The sequence below is a fragment of the Phyllobates terribilis genome, unplaced genomic scaffold (genome assembly GCF_046119375.1).
Source record: "Phyllobates terribilis strain yellow unplaced genomic scaffold, ASM4611937v1 Scaffold_2__4_contigs__length_985480577, whole genome shotgun sequence".
NCBI classification, from domain to species: Eukaryota; Metazoa; Chordata; class Amphibia; order Anura; family Dendrobatidae; genus Phyllobates; species Phyllobates terribilis.
The window spans coordinates 456,948,641-456,961,927 of NW_027362762.1; the positions used below are offsets into that span (position 1 = coordinate 456,948,641).

A 13,287-nucleotide genomic window follows, 5' to 3' on the forward strand; every position below is an offset into this window, starting at 1 on the left:
CCGCTGGGATGGCATTCTGATGACAGGCTGGATCGCGCTGCCATCCAACTTGTCATCCTTCACAGACACTGCAGAGCGCAGGCAATATGGGAACTTCCGATTCCGGTATTCGATATTGTAAAAGTATCGGAATTAAGTATTGGAATTCCGATACCGCGAATATCGGCCGATACCCGATATTACAGTATCGGAATGCTCAACACTAGTGCTAAGCCTTGCATAGCCTGGGCATTTTTTCAGATCGATAAAGATGACCCAACTCGTGTTATCTGTAACATTTGTCAGCAAAAGCTAAGTAGAGGCCAAAAAATACATAGTTTGAGTACTTCATGCATGAACCGGCACATGGACATGAAGCATAAGTTGCAGTGGGAAGTTCACTGTGCTACAATGCGGCCTAGCCGGCCGGGCCAACCACCGTCTGCCATATCTTGTGCATCCACGGCCTCTTCATCCTCTGTGACTGGGGGGACAGCAGTCACACCTGTTTTGGGGCGCAGACCTGCCACCTCTTTACCCGCAACAGCCAGCGTGATTGGCAGGTCATCATTTTCTTTGGAGGTGGTAACACCAGCTGGTGTTGAGCGCTGTCCGACATCGATAGCACCACCTTTGGATCAAGGCAACCTAACATGTCCGCCTGCATCTTCCTCACAGACCGGCAGTTTGCCGGGGACACCCTTATCAACCCCATCTAAGCACAATAGCCAGCCCTCAGTCCCTCAGATGTGGACAAGTAAAAGACCATTTCCTCCTAGCCATGAGAAAGCTAAGAGGTTGAATTTCACCATCTGCAAGCTCTTGGCTACAGAAATGCTGCCTTTCCGCCTGGTGGACACAGAGGATTTTCGAGACCTTATGTCCGTCGCAGTGCCCCAGTACCAGATGCCCAGTCGGCACTACTTCTCAAAGAAAGGTGTGCCTGCGCTCCACCAGCATGTCGCACACAACATCACCGCTTCTTTGAGAAACTCTGTGTGTGACAGGGTGCATTTCACCACAGACACTTGGACGGGTAGGCATGGACAGGGGCGTTACATGTCGCTGACTGGGCACTGGGTAACTATGGTGACAGCAGGACAAGGGGCTGCTGTCCAAGTCTTGCCGTCCCCACGAGTTGTGCGTCAATCCTCTTTATCTCAAAGTTCCTCCACTGCTTCTGCCTCCTCAACCTCCTCTCGGTCCTCCACCTGCACCCAAAGCCTGTCTGGTCATGCCACAAGCTTTCTAACTGCGCAGAAGGGATGCTGCACACCTCCTTACTATGCTGGCAGTAGGGCTCAACGTCATCAGGCGGTTTTTACTTTGAAATGTCTGGGAAATGTGAGTCACACAGCTGAGGAATTGTGGTCAGCTCTGGAGAACCAATTTCATGAATGGTTGTCTCCACTGGACCTGAAACCAGGGAAGGCCGTGTGCGACAATGCTGCAAACCTGGGTGCGGCCCTTCGCCGGGGCAATGTCACACACGTGCCTTGTATGGCTCACGTGTTGAACCTGGTTGTCCAGCAATTTTTAGCCCACTATCCCGGACTAGATGGCCTTCTGCAGAGGGCACGGTCGCTGTGTGCTCACTTCCGCCGTTCGCATCCCGCAGCTCAGCGACTTACATCTCTACAGAAGTCGTTGGGCCTGCCACTTCACCGGCTAAAATGCGATGTGCCTACCCGGTGGAATTCAACTCTGCACATGTTGCAGCGACTGAGGCAGCACCGACAAGCCCTGGTGCAATACGTTCTGACTTATAGCCTGGGCCAAAGAGATCCAGAGGTGGGGCAAATCACGCTGGAGGAGTGGTCTCAGATCAGGGACCTATGCACCCTTCTGCACAGTTTTGAAATGGCGACGAAGATGTTTAGTGCTGACGATGCCATTTTCAGCATGACTATTCCGGTGATTTACATACTGGAGCACATGTTAAACAGAATTCGGAGTCAGGTGGTGGCACAAGAGGAGGTGGAGGAAATAGAGGAGGAGGAGTTGTATGCGGAAGGGCTAACATCTGCAAGGTCCAGACGGTCGGCAGCACCAAGGCGGCAGGCATGTGAGGGTGGGGGAGATGGTTTTACCAGGGCGCATGGTAGCAGCCAAACTAGTGAGGAAGGTGCAGGAGCCCAGGAAGAAGTGGAGGACGAACTGATGGAAGACTCATCAGATGAGGGAGACCTTGATCACTTTTCTGTTGTGCGAGGTTGGGGGGAGAGGACAGAGGAAGGAAGCATGATTGTTACCTCGCCACCAACACAACAGGGACTTGGTGCTCCTGGATGCGCAACACACATGAGTGCCTTCTTGCTGCACTACCTGCAACATGACCCTCGAATTGTGAGAATTAGAAATAATCCTGACTACTGGGTTGCCACACTGTTAGATCCCCGGTACAAAAGTAAATTTGCAGAAATTATTCCTGCCATAGAAAGGGATGCACGCATGCAGGAGTATCAGCAGAGACTGTTGCAGAATCTTACATGTGCTTTTCCACAAAACACCAGTGGTGCACGTACTGAATCTCACAGTTCCAACTTGCCAACCGTGGGACCGTCGAGTGTTCAGCACTCAAACCGTAACAGAAACACAGTATCTGCTGGTAACATCAATTTTGCGGAATCATTTCACCACTTTTTTAGCCCATCCTTTGCAAGGCCACAGGAGACAAGAAGTCTGACACATAGTCAACGCCTAGAGACGATGGTACAGGAGTATCTCCAAGTAAACATTGAAGCCATGACTGTGTCACTGGACCCTTGCTCTTTTTGGGCTTCCAATCTGGATAAATGGCCGGAGCTAGCCACTTACGCCTTGGAGATCTTGTCATGCCCCGCAGCCAGCGTTCTGTCTGAACGTGTGTTCAGCGCTGCTGGTGGTGTGCTGACAGATAAGCACACGCGGCTCTTCCCTGATAATGTAGACAGACTCACGTTTATAAAGATGAACAAATCATGGATCCGAAACGACTTTTATACCCCTGTGTCATTCTGGGGAGAGTAAAAGCTTGATGATTGGTTAAAATCACCTCACCAACCATTTTAAGCTTTCAAATTACTAATCATGTTTATCTGTATCTTGGCTGGAAAATTATTTGGGCTTTGTAGCAGTGTGCAGTACTGATTCTATTAGGCCATCTATACTAAGCTCCACCAGATTTAAAATTACTAATCATGTTTATCTGTATCTTGGCTGGAAAATAATTTGGGCTTTGTAGCAGTGTGCAGTACTGATTCTATTAGGCCATCTATACTAAGCTCCACCAGATTTAAAATTAATAATAATTTTTAGCTGCATCTAGCCCGGAAAATAATTTTGGGGCTCCGAGATGCGCAAAACACATAAGTGCCTTCTTGCTGCACTACCTGCAACATGACCCTCAGATTGTCAGAATTCGAAGTAATCCTGACTACTGGGTTGCCACACTCTTAGATCCCCCACACTCTTCGATCAACCTTTTCATTTTAATAAAGACCAAAAAAATGGTCATTTTTTAAATTATAAGTATTAGCAGGTTATTAGAAACTGAAATCAAACAGTTTTCAACTCAAAACTTTATTCTAGGTGATGTTACATTTGCACATAGGACCCCTTGTTCGAAAGGAGCTTCTGAACTCTCTCGTCCATTGAATTTGTCAGGTTTTGGATGGTTTCTGCTTCAATTGTTTTGCATGAGGACAGAATACCCTCCCAGAGCTGTTGCTTAGATGTGAACTGCCTCCCGCCATCATAGACACTCCTTTTGATGATGCTCCAGAGGTTCTGAATGGGGTAGAGGTCAGGGGAGCATGGGGGTTACACCATAGGTTTGTCCCCTTTTATGCCCATATCAGCCAGAGATGCAGATGTGTTATGTGCAGCATGAAACGGTGCATTATCATGCATGAAATGATCTTGCTGTGGAATACACGGTTCTTCTTCTTGAACCATGGCAGGAAGTGCTGTTTGAGAAACTCCACATACATTATGGAGTTCATCTTTACCCCTTCAGGGATCCTAAAGGGGCCGACAATATCTCTCCCCATGATTCCAGCCCAAAACATTACTCCACCTCCTCCTTGTTGGCTCTGTAGCCGTGTTTGCGTGGGGTGTCCATCAACCAGCCATCCTCCACTCCATCCATCTGGACCATCGAGCGTTGCACGGCACTCATCCGTGAACAAAACAGTTTTAAAATCAGTCTTCATGTAATGTTTGACCCACTGGAGCCGTTTCTGCTTGTGTAAAGTGGATAGAGGAGGTCGACAGGATGGCGTATGCACAGCTGCAAACCTCTGAAGGACCCTGCATCTTGTTGTTCGGGGGACGTTGGAGGCACCAGCAGCTTCAAAAATTTGTCTGCTGCTATGTCAAGGCTTTTTTGCCGCTGCTCTTTTAACCTGACGTAATTGCCTGTAGGAAAGAGTCCTCAATTTGCCCTTATCAGCACGCACACGTGTGTACTGTGAATCAGCTACATACTTCTTGATTGCCAAGACACTTCATCCTGATCATCGCACAATGTTGATTGTAGTCATGCCTTGACCTAAACACTCCACAATTTGTTGCTTCTCAGCAGCCGACACATCCTTTTTCTTTCCCATTTTGGCAGAAAATGTAGGCTGCTTAGTAATGTGGGACAGCCTTCTTAAGTAGACTTGCCTTTCATTGGACACACCTGCCAAACTAATTAGCACAGGTGTCTGCAATTGCTTACAGTGATATAAAGAGCCCTGACACACATCACCATCAATGAGTTTAACTGACAAACAAACAAATTCTTCCCTTATCACTCCTAAACACTTTTTGCATAATAATTTGGAACACAGTGTACATGTGCTTTTCCACAAAACACCAGTGGTTCACATAGTGAATCTTACAGTTCTAACTTGCCAACCGTGGTTTGTATGGAGTTGTTCAATAAAGGGCCCAAAATTAAGATAACATAGATGGGAGAGGTCTCTATGAATAGGAATTCCTAAGTATTTGATACCCTGTGAGGGCCAGGCAAAGGGAAAGTTGGACTGGATGGAATCCTGTATGGATTTGGGGAGGGAGACATCGAGGGCCTCAGACTTCGCTGCATTGATTTTAAAATTTGACCATGTAACAAAGTGATCTATTTCAGCCATAACAGCAGGGATGGATATATGTGATTGAGTGATATATACTAGGTCATCATCAGCAAATAGAGAGCACTTGTACTCGGTGCCTCCCACCTCAATCCACCTAATATTGGGGTTATGGCGAATTGATGAGAGCAGGTGCTCCGTCACTAGGATGTATAAGAGAGGGGACAGAGGACATCCCTGCCTTGTCCCATTGGTGATTATGAAAGGTGATGAAAATGTTCTGACGCGCCCTCTGGGCCTTGGGACACCCGGAGCCGGACCCTTTTTGGTGGATGCTGGTGGTTGTAGTCTCCATGGCGGCGACCCGGTTCCGTGGCTCAGGGCGGTCAAACCAGTGGCGGAACTATTTATGTGGTTTTGATGTTTAAATGTCCGACTACGCCACCCGTGGTTTGCGGTCAGAGTGAACCGCCGCTGCAGGGCAGACCGCTGAGGCTGGTGTTGTGGGTGCAGCAGAGCGTAGCATAACTCCCCACGGGAGGAGTATAGCCTCAGGGCAGTGTATGCGGAGGATGGGGGTGATGGTGCAGGGCAGCAGCAGTAACGACACGGAGTCAGTGATGCAGTCCAGGGCCTTTACTCACAGTTCTTATTATCCAGACCACGTCTGCAGGTAACGGCTGCCCACGTCGTACTGTGCTCACCAGGTGAGGGGCTCAGACAACTCCCAGATAACTTTGGAGCGCTTCACAGGACCCCCTTTGTGTGTCCTTTGTCTGGCCTTAATTACCAACCCTTCTGTCCGGCTGCCTCGGGCCTCCTCTTGGTAAACTTGGCGCCAGTTTCTCTGACCCTATGTGGTGCCTTCCTAGCGGGTGTAGCGAGGGGCTGCGCCACATAAAATGTCACAGCCTCCGGTTTCTAGCTGAGGGTCGTTTCCCGCCTCCACTAGTTTCGGGGACCGGTCTCCCCCTTTGGCCTGACCCCTCCACGCAGGTGGATTCGGGCGTGCGGTGGCGACTCGCCCGTCCGCACCCCTGGGATCCCTTCGTTCCTCGTTCCTGGAGCCTTCTCCGCTCCTCTTCCTTCCTTCTCCCTCTTCCAGGCCTGGGCCTCTGTTACTATGCCCGCCTCCGGAGCAGAGCTCATGCAGAGCCCCTGCTCCCTGTCACTTCTGCTCAGACTTCTCTGCACTGAACTAAGATGGTGCCCACCTTTTATACTCCCTTCTCAATGCACCCAGGAACTGCTTCCTCCCTGCTCCTGCACTACAGGGTTCCCCTTCCTCAGTGTTCCCTCCCCCCACTCCAGCCAGGGACAGGGACTGTCGTGCCCATCTCAGGGGCATATTGGTCGCCCTGCCCCACGGCAATGTGGTGTAATGCATGCAGGTGTCGGGTCCTGATCCACACTCCATCCTTACCTGAGAGTGAGATATCACACCTCTGGGTGAGGTGCAATACCTCTGTAGCAACCGAGCCCTCAGGGTGCTACAGTTCCATTTATCTTCAGCCTAGGTGACGTATTGCGATACAGGGCCGTGATTTTGGCTATAAAAGGGTCCCCTAGACCTCTACCCCAAACATTTTAAGAGAATAATATATGGCGTGCCAGGAGACTCTATGGAATGCTTTCTCAGCATCCAACGAGAGTATCTAATTACAAATTTTTAACTGCATCTAGCCCAGGAAATACTTTGTGCCTAGTAGCAGTGTCTGCTAGTCAGCGGATTATCCCGGCTGTTAAGCAAGCTACACCACCTGTAGTTTGGACACTTAATTTTTTCAAAGGAAATGCTTCGGGACCATGGGATAGTCAGTGAAGAGCATCAGGAGGCACCCCAAGGCATAGGGGCTGGGACTGGCAGTAGGATTCCTTGCGGTGGACAGCCGAGCTCGATCCTTATAAAAGCTTTTTAACTGCAGCAGCTTTAGTGGACACTACTGGAGCTGGAATTACGCGGCTGCTGGCATGAGACTTGCCCTCCAATAGATCCTTGTAAATGGATTTAAAGTGTATTCATTCAAATTAGAGAGACAATTTAAATTAAAAAGCTTAGAGCTGCCTCCACCACAGGGGGGCTCGCTCGACCCACCAGCGGACAGGCACCAGTATTGGGAGAGGGGGGCTGGCCGTCAGGGTTCACCGCGGCTCTGGCACAAACCCGGCGACACGGAGGTGGCACGGGCAGGAGCGGACTGGCCGTGTCGGCTTCTCACTTTTTGGATTTTAGAAGGGCATGACATGCCTATATCTGTGTCTCCCCCGCCTTTTACTCCTCCACCTCTTTTCTTTTCGCATGACTATATGTACTTGTCACTTTTCCATGTGTTAGTTATGTCTTCTGAGCAGTTTGTCAGCTTTTGGACACCTTTGAAGGTGTTTTCTATGTGTTTCTATGTGTTTTTGTTTGCCTGCCATTGGTTTTAACGGTGTTCGAAGGTGTTCGACGAACAGTTCGGCGAACACACGGGTGTTCGACGAACCGAACCGAACTCGAACACTACGGGGGTGGCTCAACACTACTCTCTACCTCAAAGACGTCTTCAGCGGAAACCGGAGCAGAGGAAGCACCTGGATTGTTGGAAAAAGAGTTAAAGACAACGGGTTTGAGGAGAGATACGTGGAAGGAGTTGGGAATCCGTAGGGTGGCCGGGAGTTTAATTTGTAGGCCACTGGATTAATTTGCTTGAGGATTTCGAACGGGCCGATGAAGCGAGGACCTAACTTGTAGGAGGGTATCTTGAGCCGCACATGTTTGGAGGAGAGCCAAACCTTGTCTCCCGGACGGAATTGAGGCGGATCCAGACGTCTCTTATCAGCATATCTCTTCATCCGCTCGGAGGACAGAAGAAGTGCGGACCTAGTACTCTCCCAAATGGTAGAAAACTCGCTGACAAGAGACTCTGCGGCAGGATTGTCCACAGAAGCAGAGACGGGAAACGGAATCCGGGGGTGTTGGCCATAGACAATAAAGAACGGGGATTTGGAAGAGGATTCGCTCTCGTGGTTATTATAAGAGAATTCCTCCCAAGGAAGGAGGTCCACCCAATCAGAATGGTGGGCATTAACAAAGTGCCGGAGGTAGCTGGTAAGGATCTGATTGATCCGCTCCACTTGACCATTGGACTGAGGGTGGTAAGCGGAGGAGAAGTCCAGGGTGACGTCCAGTAGTTTACATGTGGCTCTCCAGAAGCGTGAGGTGAACTGAACCCCTCGATCCGACACGATGTGGAGGGGTAGGCCATGGAGACGGAAGATATGGCGGATAAAGTCCTTAGCCAGCTCAGGTGCAGACGGGAGACCAGGCAGGGAATGAAATGAGCCATTTTAGAAAAGCGGTCCGCGACCACCCAAATGACAGTACACCCGGCGGAAACAGGGAGATCGGTAATGAAGTCCTTGGCGATGTGTCGCCAAGGGGCAACAGGTACGGGAAGCGGCAGGAGATGGCCGGCTGGTAAGTGTCTGGGAACTTTGTTGCGGCCACAAGATGAACAGGCAGAGACGAAGTCTACCACATCCTTATGCAGGGTAGACCACCAGGAATGCCGGGAAATGAGCAGAAAAGTCTTCTTTTGGCCGGCATGGCCAGCTAGTTTAGAAGAATGACCCCAGCGAAGAACCCTCTCACGGTCAGGAACCGCCACGAATGTCTTGCCGGGTGGAAGACGAGTCAAATCCAAGGGGACCACATTCATCACCTTGGAGGGGTCGATAATGTGCATAGGCTCCTCCTCTTGGTCGGAGGACAGGAAGGATTGAGACAAGGCATCAGCTTTGACATTCTTGTCCGCCGGGCGGAAATGAAGGATGAAATCGAAGCGGGCAAAAAACAAAGACCGCCGGGCCTGACTTGGATTAAGTCTCTGGGCATTTGGGAGATATGCCAGATTTTTGTGATCCGTGTAGATGATCACCGGGTATAGAGCCCCTTCAAGCAGATAGCGCCACTCCTCCAGCGCCAATTTGACGGCCAGCAGTTCTCGGTCTCCTATGGAATAATTGCGCTCAGAGGAGGAAAAGATTTTGGAGAAAAAGCTGCAGGTTACCATTCTCCCTGATGAAGACTTTTGGGTGAGCACCGCTCCGGCTCCAGAGGAGGAAGCATCAACCTCCAGGTAGAACTGTTTGTTGCAGTCTGGACGGTGCAGCACAGGGGCAGAGGAGAAGGCTTGCTTCAGGGAAAGGAAGCTTCGGGCAGACAGACGAGGCAGGTAACTGGCAGGTAACTGGTGGGCGCTCCCAGGTGAGCGGGGTGAGGGACACAGCAGGTAACAGGCGGGTGCTCCCAGGTGAGCGGGCAGACAGACGAGGCAGGTAACAGGCAGGTAACTGGTGGACTCTCCCAGGTGAGCGGTCTGACAGACAGGGCAGGCGGATGCTCCCAGGTGAGCGGACAGATAGCCAAGGCAGGTAACAGGCAGGTAACAGGTGAGCGATCCAGGTGAGCAGGCTGGCAGGCTCGGCAGGTAATGGGCAGATAACAGGCTGGCAGGCAGGACGAGAAGTCAGGCTAGCAGCTTGACCTGAGGGCTGAAGCACAGATCAGACACAGTGCAAACAACTTTGCTCGGGCACCTCCATTTTGGAGGAGGTGCCTTATATATGGGAGGTCCTCCTGCAATTGGCCGGGGACTCCTTAGGACTGCAGCAGCGTGGAGAGAAGCGCTGGAGGACGCCGCGCCAGGAGCGGGGAGGTGAGAGGGACGGCTTCTCTGCCTAGCAAGGGGCAGAGACGCCGATGCTACAGTTGCGTTTTTGAAATCCACAACGTATCAGTTTTTCTTCTTGTAAAAATGTTTTATATTTGCAGATTTTCCCTATAGATTTGAATGAGTTGAGCAAAATCCATGTGTTTTTAGTGCGTTTCCGCAATGGAAATTCACAAAAAATGCATATAATTCGCACATGACTTTATCAATAAAGTTCTATGAAATCCAAGTAACAGGAAGTATCCAAAACAAAGCGGTTTTATTTATAACATGACGTACCAAAAAGAGAAAAAATGTGACGTATGTAAAAAAAAACCTCAAAAACGTAAGTAGCCTAATTTAACTAAATGGTGTAGAAATGCTGCAAAACATCTGCAACCTCAAAAATGAACCAAATACTCATTGTGGGAACTTAGCCTAATACTTCATTGTAATCCGGTCTGTGATGATAATAAGACTGCTGAAAAGTTTCTGTAACAACCTGGAAGTAACAGTCTGATATTAGACCTAGTGGCCAATGTGAAAATTACTAAATTTCAGATTTTTTTATGTAGATAGTTATATGAAAATATATATATATAGTCAGTTTTTTTAAAATATGTGTAACATAAAAACCTGATTTATACAATCGAATTTGTCTGATGGCAAATTACTATTAAGCGTAAACCAGTCATATTTTCTATTTCCAGGCAATTTCTGGTCTTTTACAGTGTGTGTGTTGTTAAAAGAGACTCCATGTTTCCAAATTAGAAACTATGTAAAAGCTGCAACTGATATATTTTAAAATTTGGCTCAAAAGTAAAAAATTTGCAAAACTTCTCCAAGTGGTTTTGAATGCATTTCAGTCATACTAGTTATTCTGTATTATTTTTCCTTTTACTATTCCAAATAAGGTAAGGCATTAGGAAGAACAACGCCAGTACCCATCCCATATGAAAAGATGGCTGGAGACCCCACTGCTGTTGTGGTATGTGGCCTCCCAAATGATATAGTCATTAAAAATCCATCAACATATGACCTTCACACTATCAAGCAAATCTTGGAAAACAAGTCGAGCATATATTTTACCATAAAAAGGTGAGTATTTGATTACTTGCTGCTATGATAGAGCACCCATGTCCAGGGGGTGTCACCTCACCAGAGCAGTCCGGCCTCAGATGCTGTAATGAAGACCCCTGGGCACGATTAACGTCCTCCTCACTGCACTGCAGAGATGACAGGACCAGTAAGGAGGACGTCAATCATGCCCACATGAAGGCTGAGGTAAGACTCTTCTGGGTAAATCAAACCCCCCAGGACTAGCACTAGTCCAAGTTAATTAGCATCGTCCAGGACAGCAATAGCCATATATTAACTATTGTCTGTGTCTTCAAGGATTTGACATGGGTGCAGGATTGGAGCACTAAATGAAAATGGGTCTGTTTGGGGGACTTGAAAGGGTATCTTTAAATCAGTCCAAAATATACTTTAGAACAGGGATGTCAAACTCAAACACACAGAGGGCCAAAATGTAAAACTTGGACAAAGTCGTGGGACAACCAATATACAATATAATGGGCCCCACATAGTCCTCCATACAGAATAATGGTCCCACATAGTCCTCCATACAGAATAATGGCCCCACATAGTCCTCCAAACAGAATAATGGGCCCTGCATAGACCTCCATACAGAATACTGGGCTCCACATAGTCCTCCATACAGATTAATGATCTCCACATAGTCCTCCATACAGAATAATGGCCCCACATAGTCCTCCAAACAGAATAATGGGCCCTGCATAGTCCTCCATACAGAATAATGGGCTCCACATAGTCCTCCTACAGATTAATGGGCCCCACATAGTCCTCCATACAGAATAATGGGCCCCACATAGTCCTCCATACAGAATAATGGGCCCAACATAGTCCTCCATACAGAATAATGGCCTCACATAGTCCTCCATACAGTATAATGGCCCCACATAGTCCTCCATACAGTATTATGGCCCCACATAGTCCTCCATACAGTATAATAGGCCCGACATAGGGGTGGTGGTTCTGGAGTCACTGGACAAATAAAACCACCTTGAGGGCCAGATTTGGAGTTTGACGTGTATGCTTTAGAACGAACCAATTAATAGAAGTGTAGCTGCATACTAGGCCGCATTCACAATGCAGTGTTAAGGCCCCTATACAAATTAGATGGCTCTCAGCTGAATGATGGTTTGGCCGGCAGCCATCTCGGCCAGCTCTCTCATAGATTGAGGCGCTCCTGTGTTTTCTATGAAACAACTGCCGCCAGACACCACTGCCAACAGCTTATCTCAAGGAGAACAAAGCGATCCTAAATCGGAAATGCCCAATCGACATGTACCCCGACCATCAGTTAGCTGGCGCACCCATACACATTAGAGTGTCCACTGAACCCGTCAATATCGGGCACCTGTGGCGGACATCCTAATGCGCATGGAAGGGCTTTAGTAGAATTTTTGATGATTTTTGCTACGTTTATCTTCTATGCTTCTTCCCCATTTAGATCCAGTATTGGTGTTAAAAACACCCACAGTTTTTAATTAACGTTACGTTAAGACTTTTTTCACAATGCATTTTCCTTCCATTAAACACATATGAGGGAAAAGCTTCCAACGTATTCATCTAATGAAAGGCTGTCATGGATGTCGTACAGTGGCATCCATTGCCCATGGTACTCCATTGTAAAAAATGTATACTGTGCCACATGTGTTTTTTATACTGGATGCCATAGTACGCATTAGTGCCGCCTGCCGAACTGTTCAGTACCTTTGTATACTGTGGACTGGAAGTACAAGGTGGAGAAGGAGGACCAGTGCTCAGCCCATTCATTCTAGCACCTGCTGGCAATTTCAGCACCAGAATACATATATATATACATATATTCACTATGTTATTGTATGTTTTTTTAATCAGGTCCTTTCCTGATAGGTACTTACCTAGTGAAGATATTCTAACTATGAACTTTTATTTCTTTCTTTCATCCCCAGATATATTCGGTTGTGATTTTACATTACAGTAAGGACTAGTGTTGAGCGAGCATGCTCGACACTGCTCTGTACTTGCCCGAGCATCTCACTACTCGGGATACACGGCGAGCACCGAGCATTTTCGGGTTACTCGGGCGGGAGCTCGGGTCTCCGCCCTGCATGTTTGGCGCTCTTTACAGAGCCAATGAACATGCAGGGATTGCCAGCCAGTCACTGTAGTGCCACAGCCATGTTGGTTGTGGGCATTACAGTGAATGGCTGGCCGCACAGCGTCACCTTGAGTATTTAAAACCGGGCACCGCCATCTTGGACACAGTCGCTCTGGATCAGACAGTGTAGGGAGAGTGCTGCTGAGCTAGGGAGAGATTTATACTGCGAAATAGGTAGTGTAGGGTCTCTATAGCCTGCAAAATCAAACAAACAGTCCTTCTGAGGACTAATATCCATCCCAGATATCAGGCTGGCAGGCTGTATAGGAGGCGCAGTGGTTATACCAACAAACACTGCATTACAGTCCTGTGTGCTGCTAGACTTAGC

General features: G+C 48.4%; 1 protein-coding gene across 1 annotated transcript in view; it reads left to right on the forward strand.

Moving 5' to 3' along the window:
* The window catches only part of LOC141252817 (general transcription factor II-I-like), a 35,181-nt gene extending 24,349 nt beyond the window's left edge, over positions 1 to 10,832 (forward strand). The window contains exon 5 of the mRNA XM_073670575.1: positions 10,645 to 10,832. Within this exon, the coding sequence (XP_073526676.1) occupies positions 10,645 to 10,832 (188 nt within the window). The remainder of the gene's footprint in view (positions 1 to 10,644) is intronic.
* Positions 10,833 to 13,287: the final 2,455 nt, after the last annotated feature.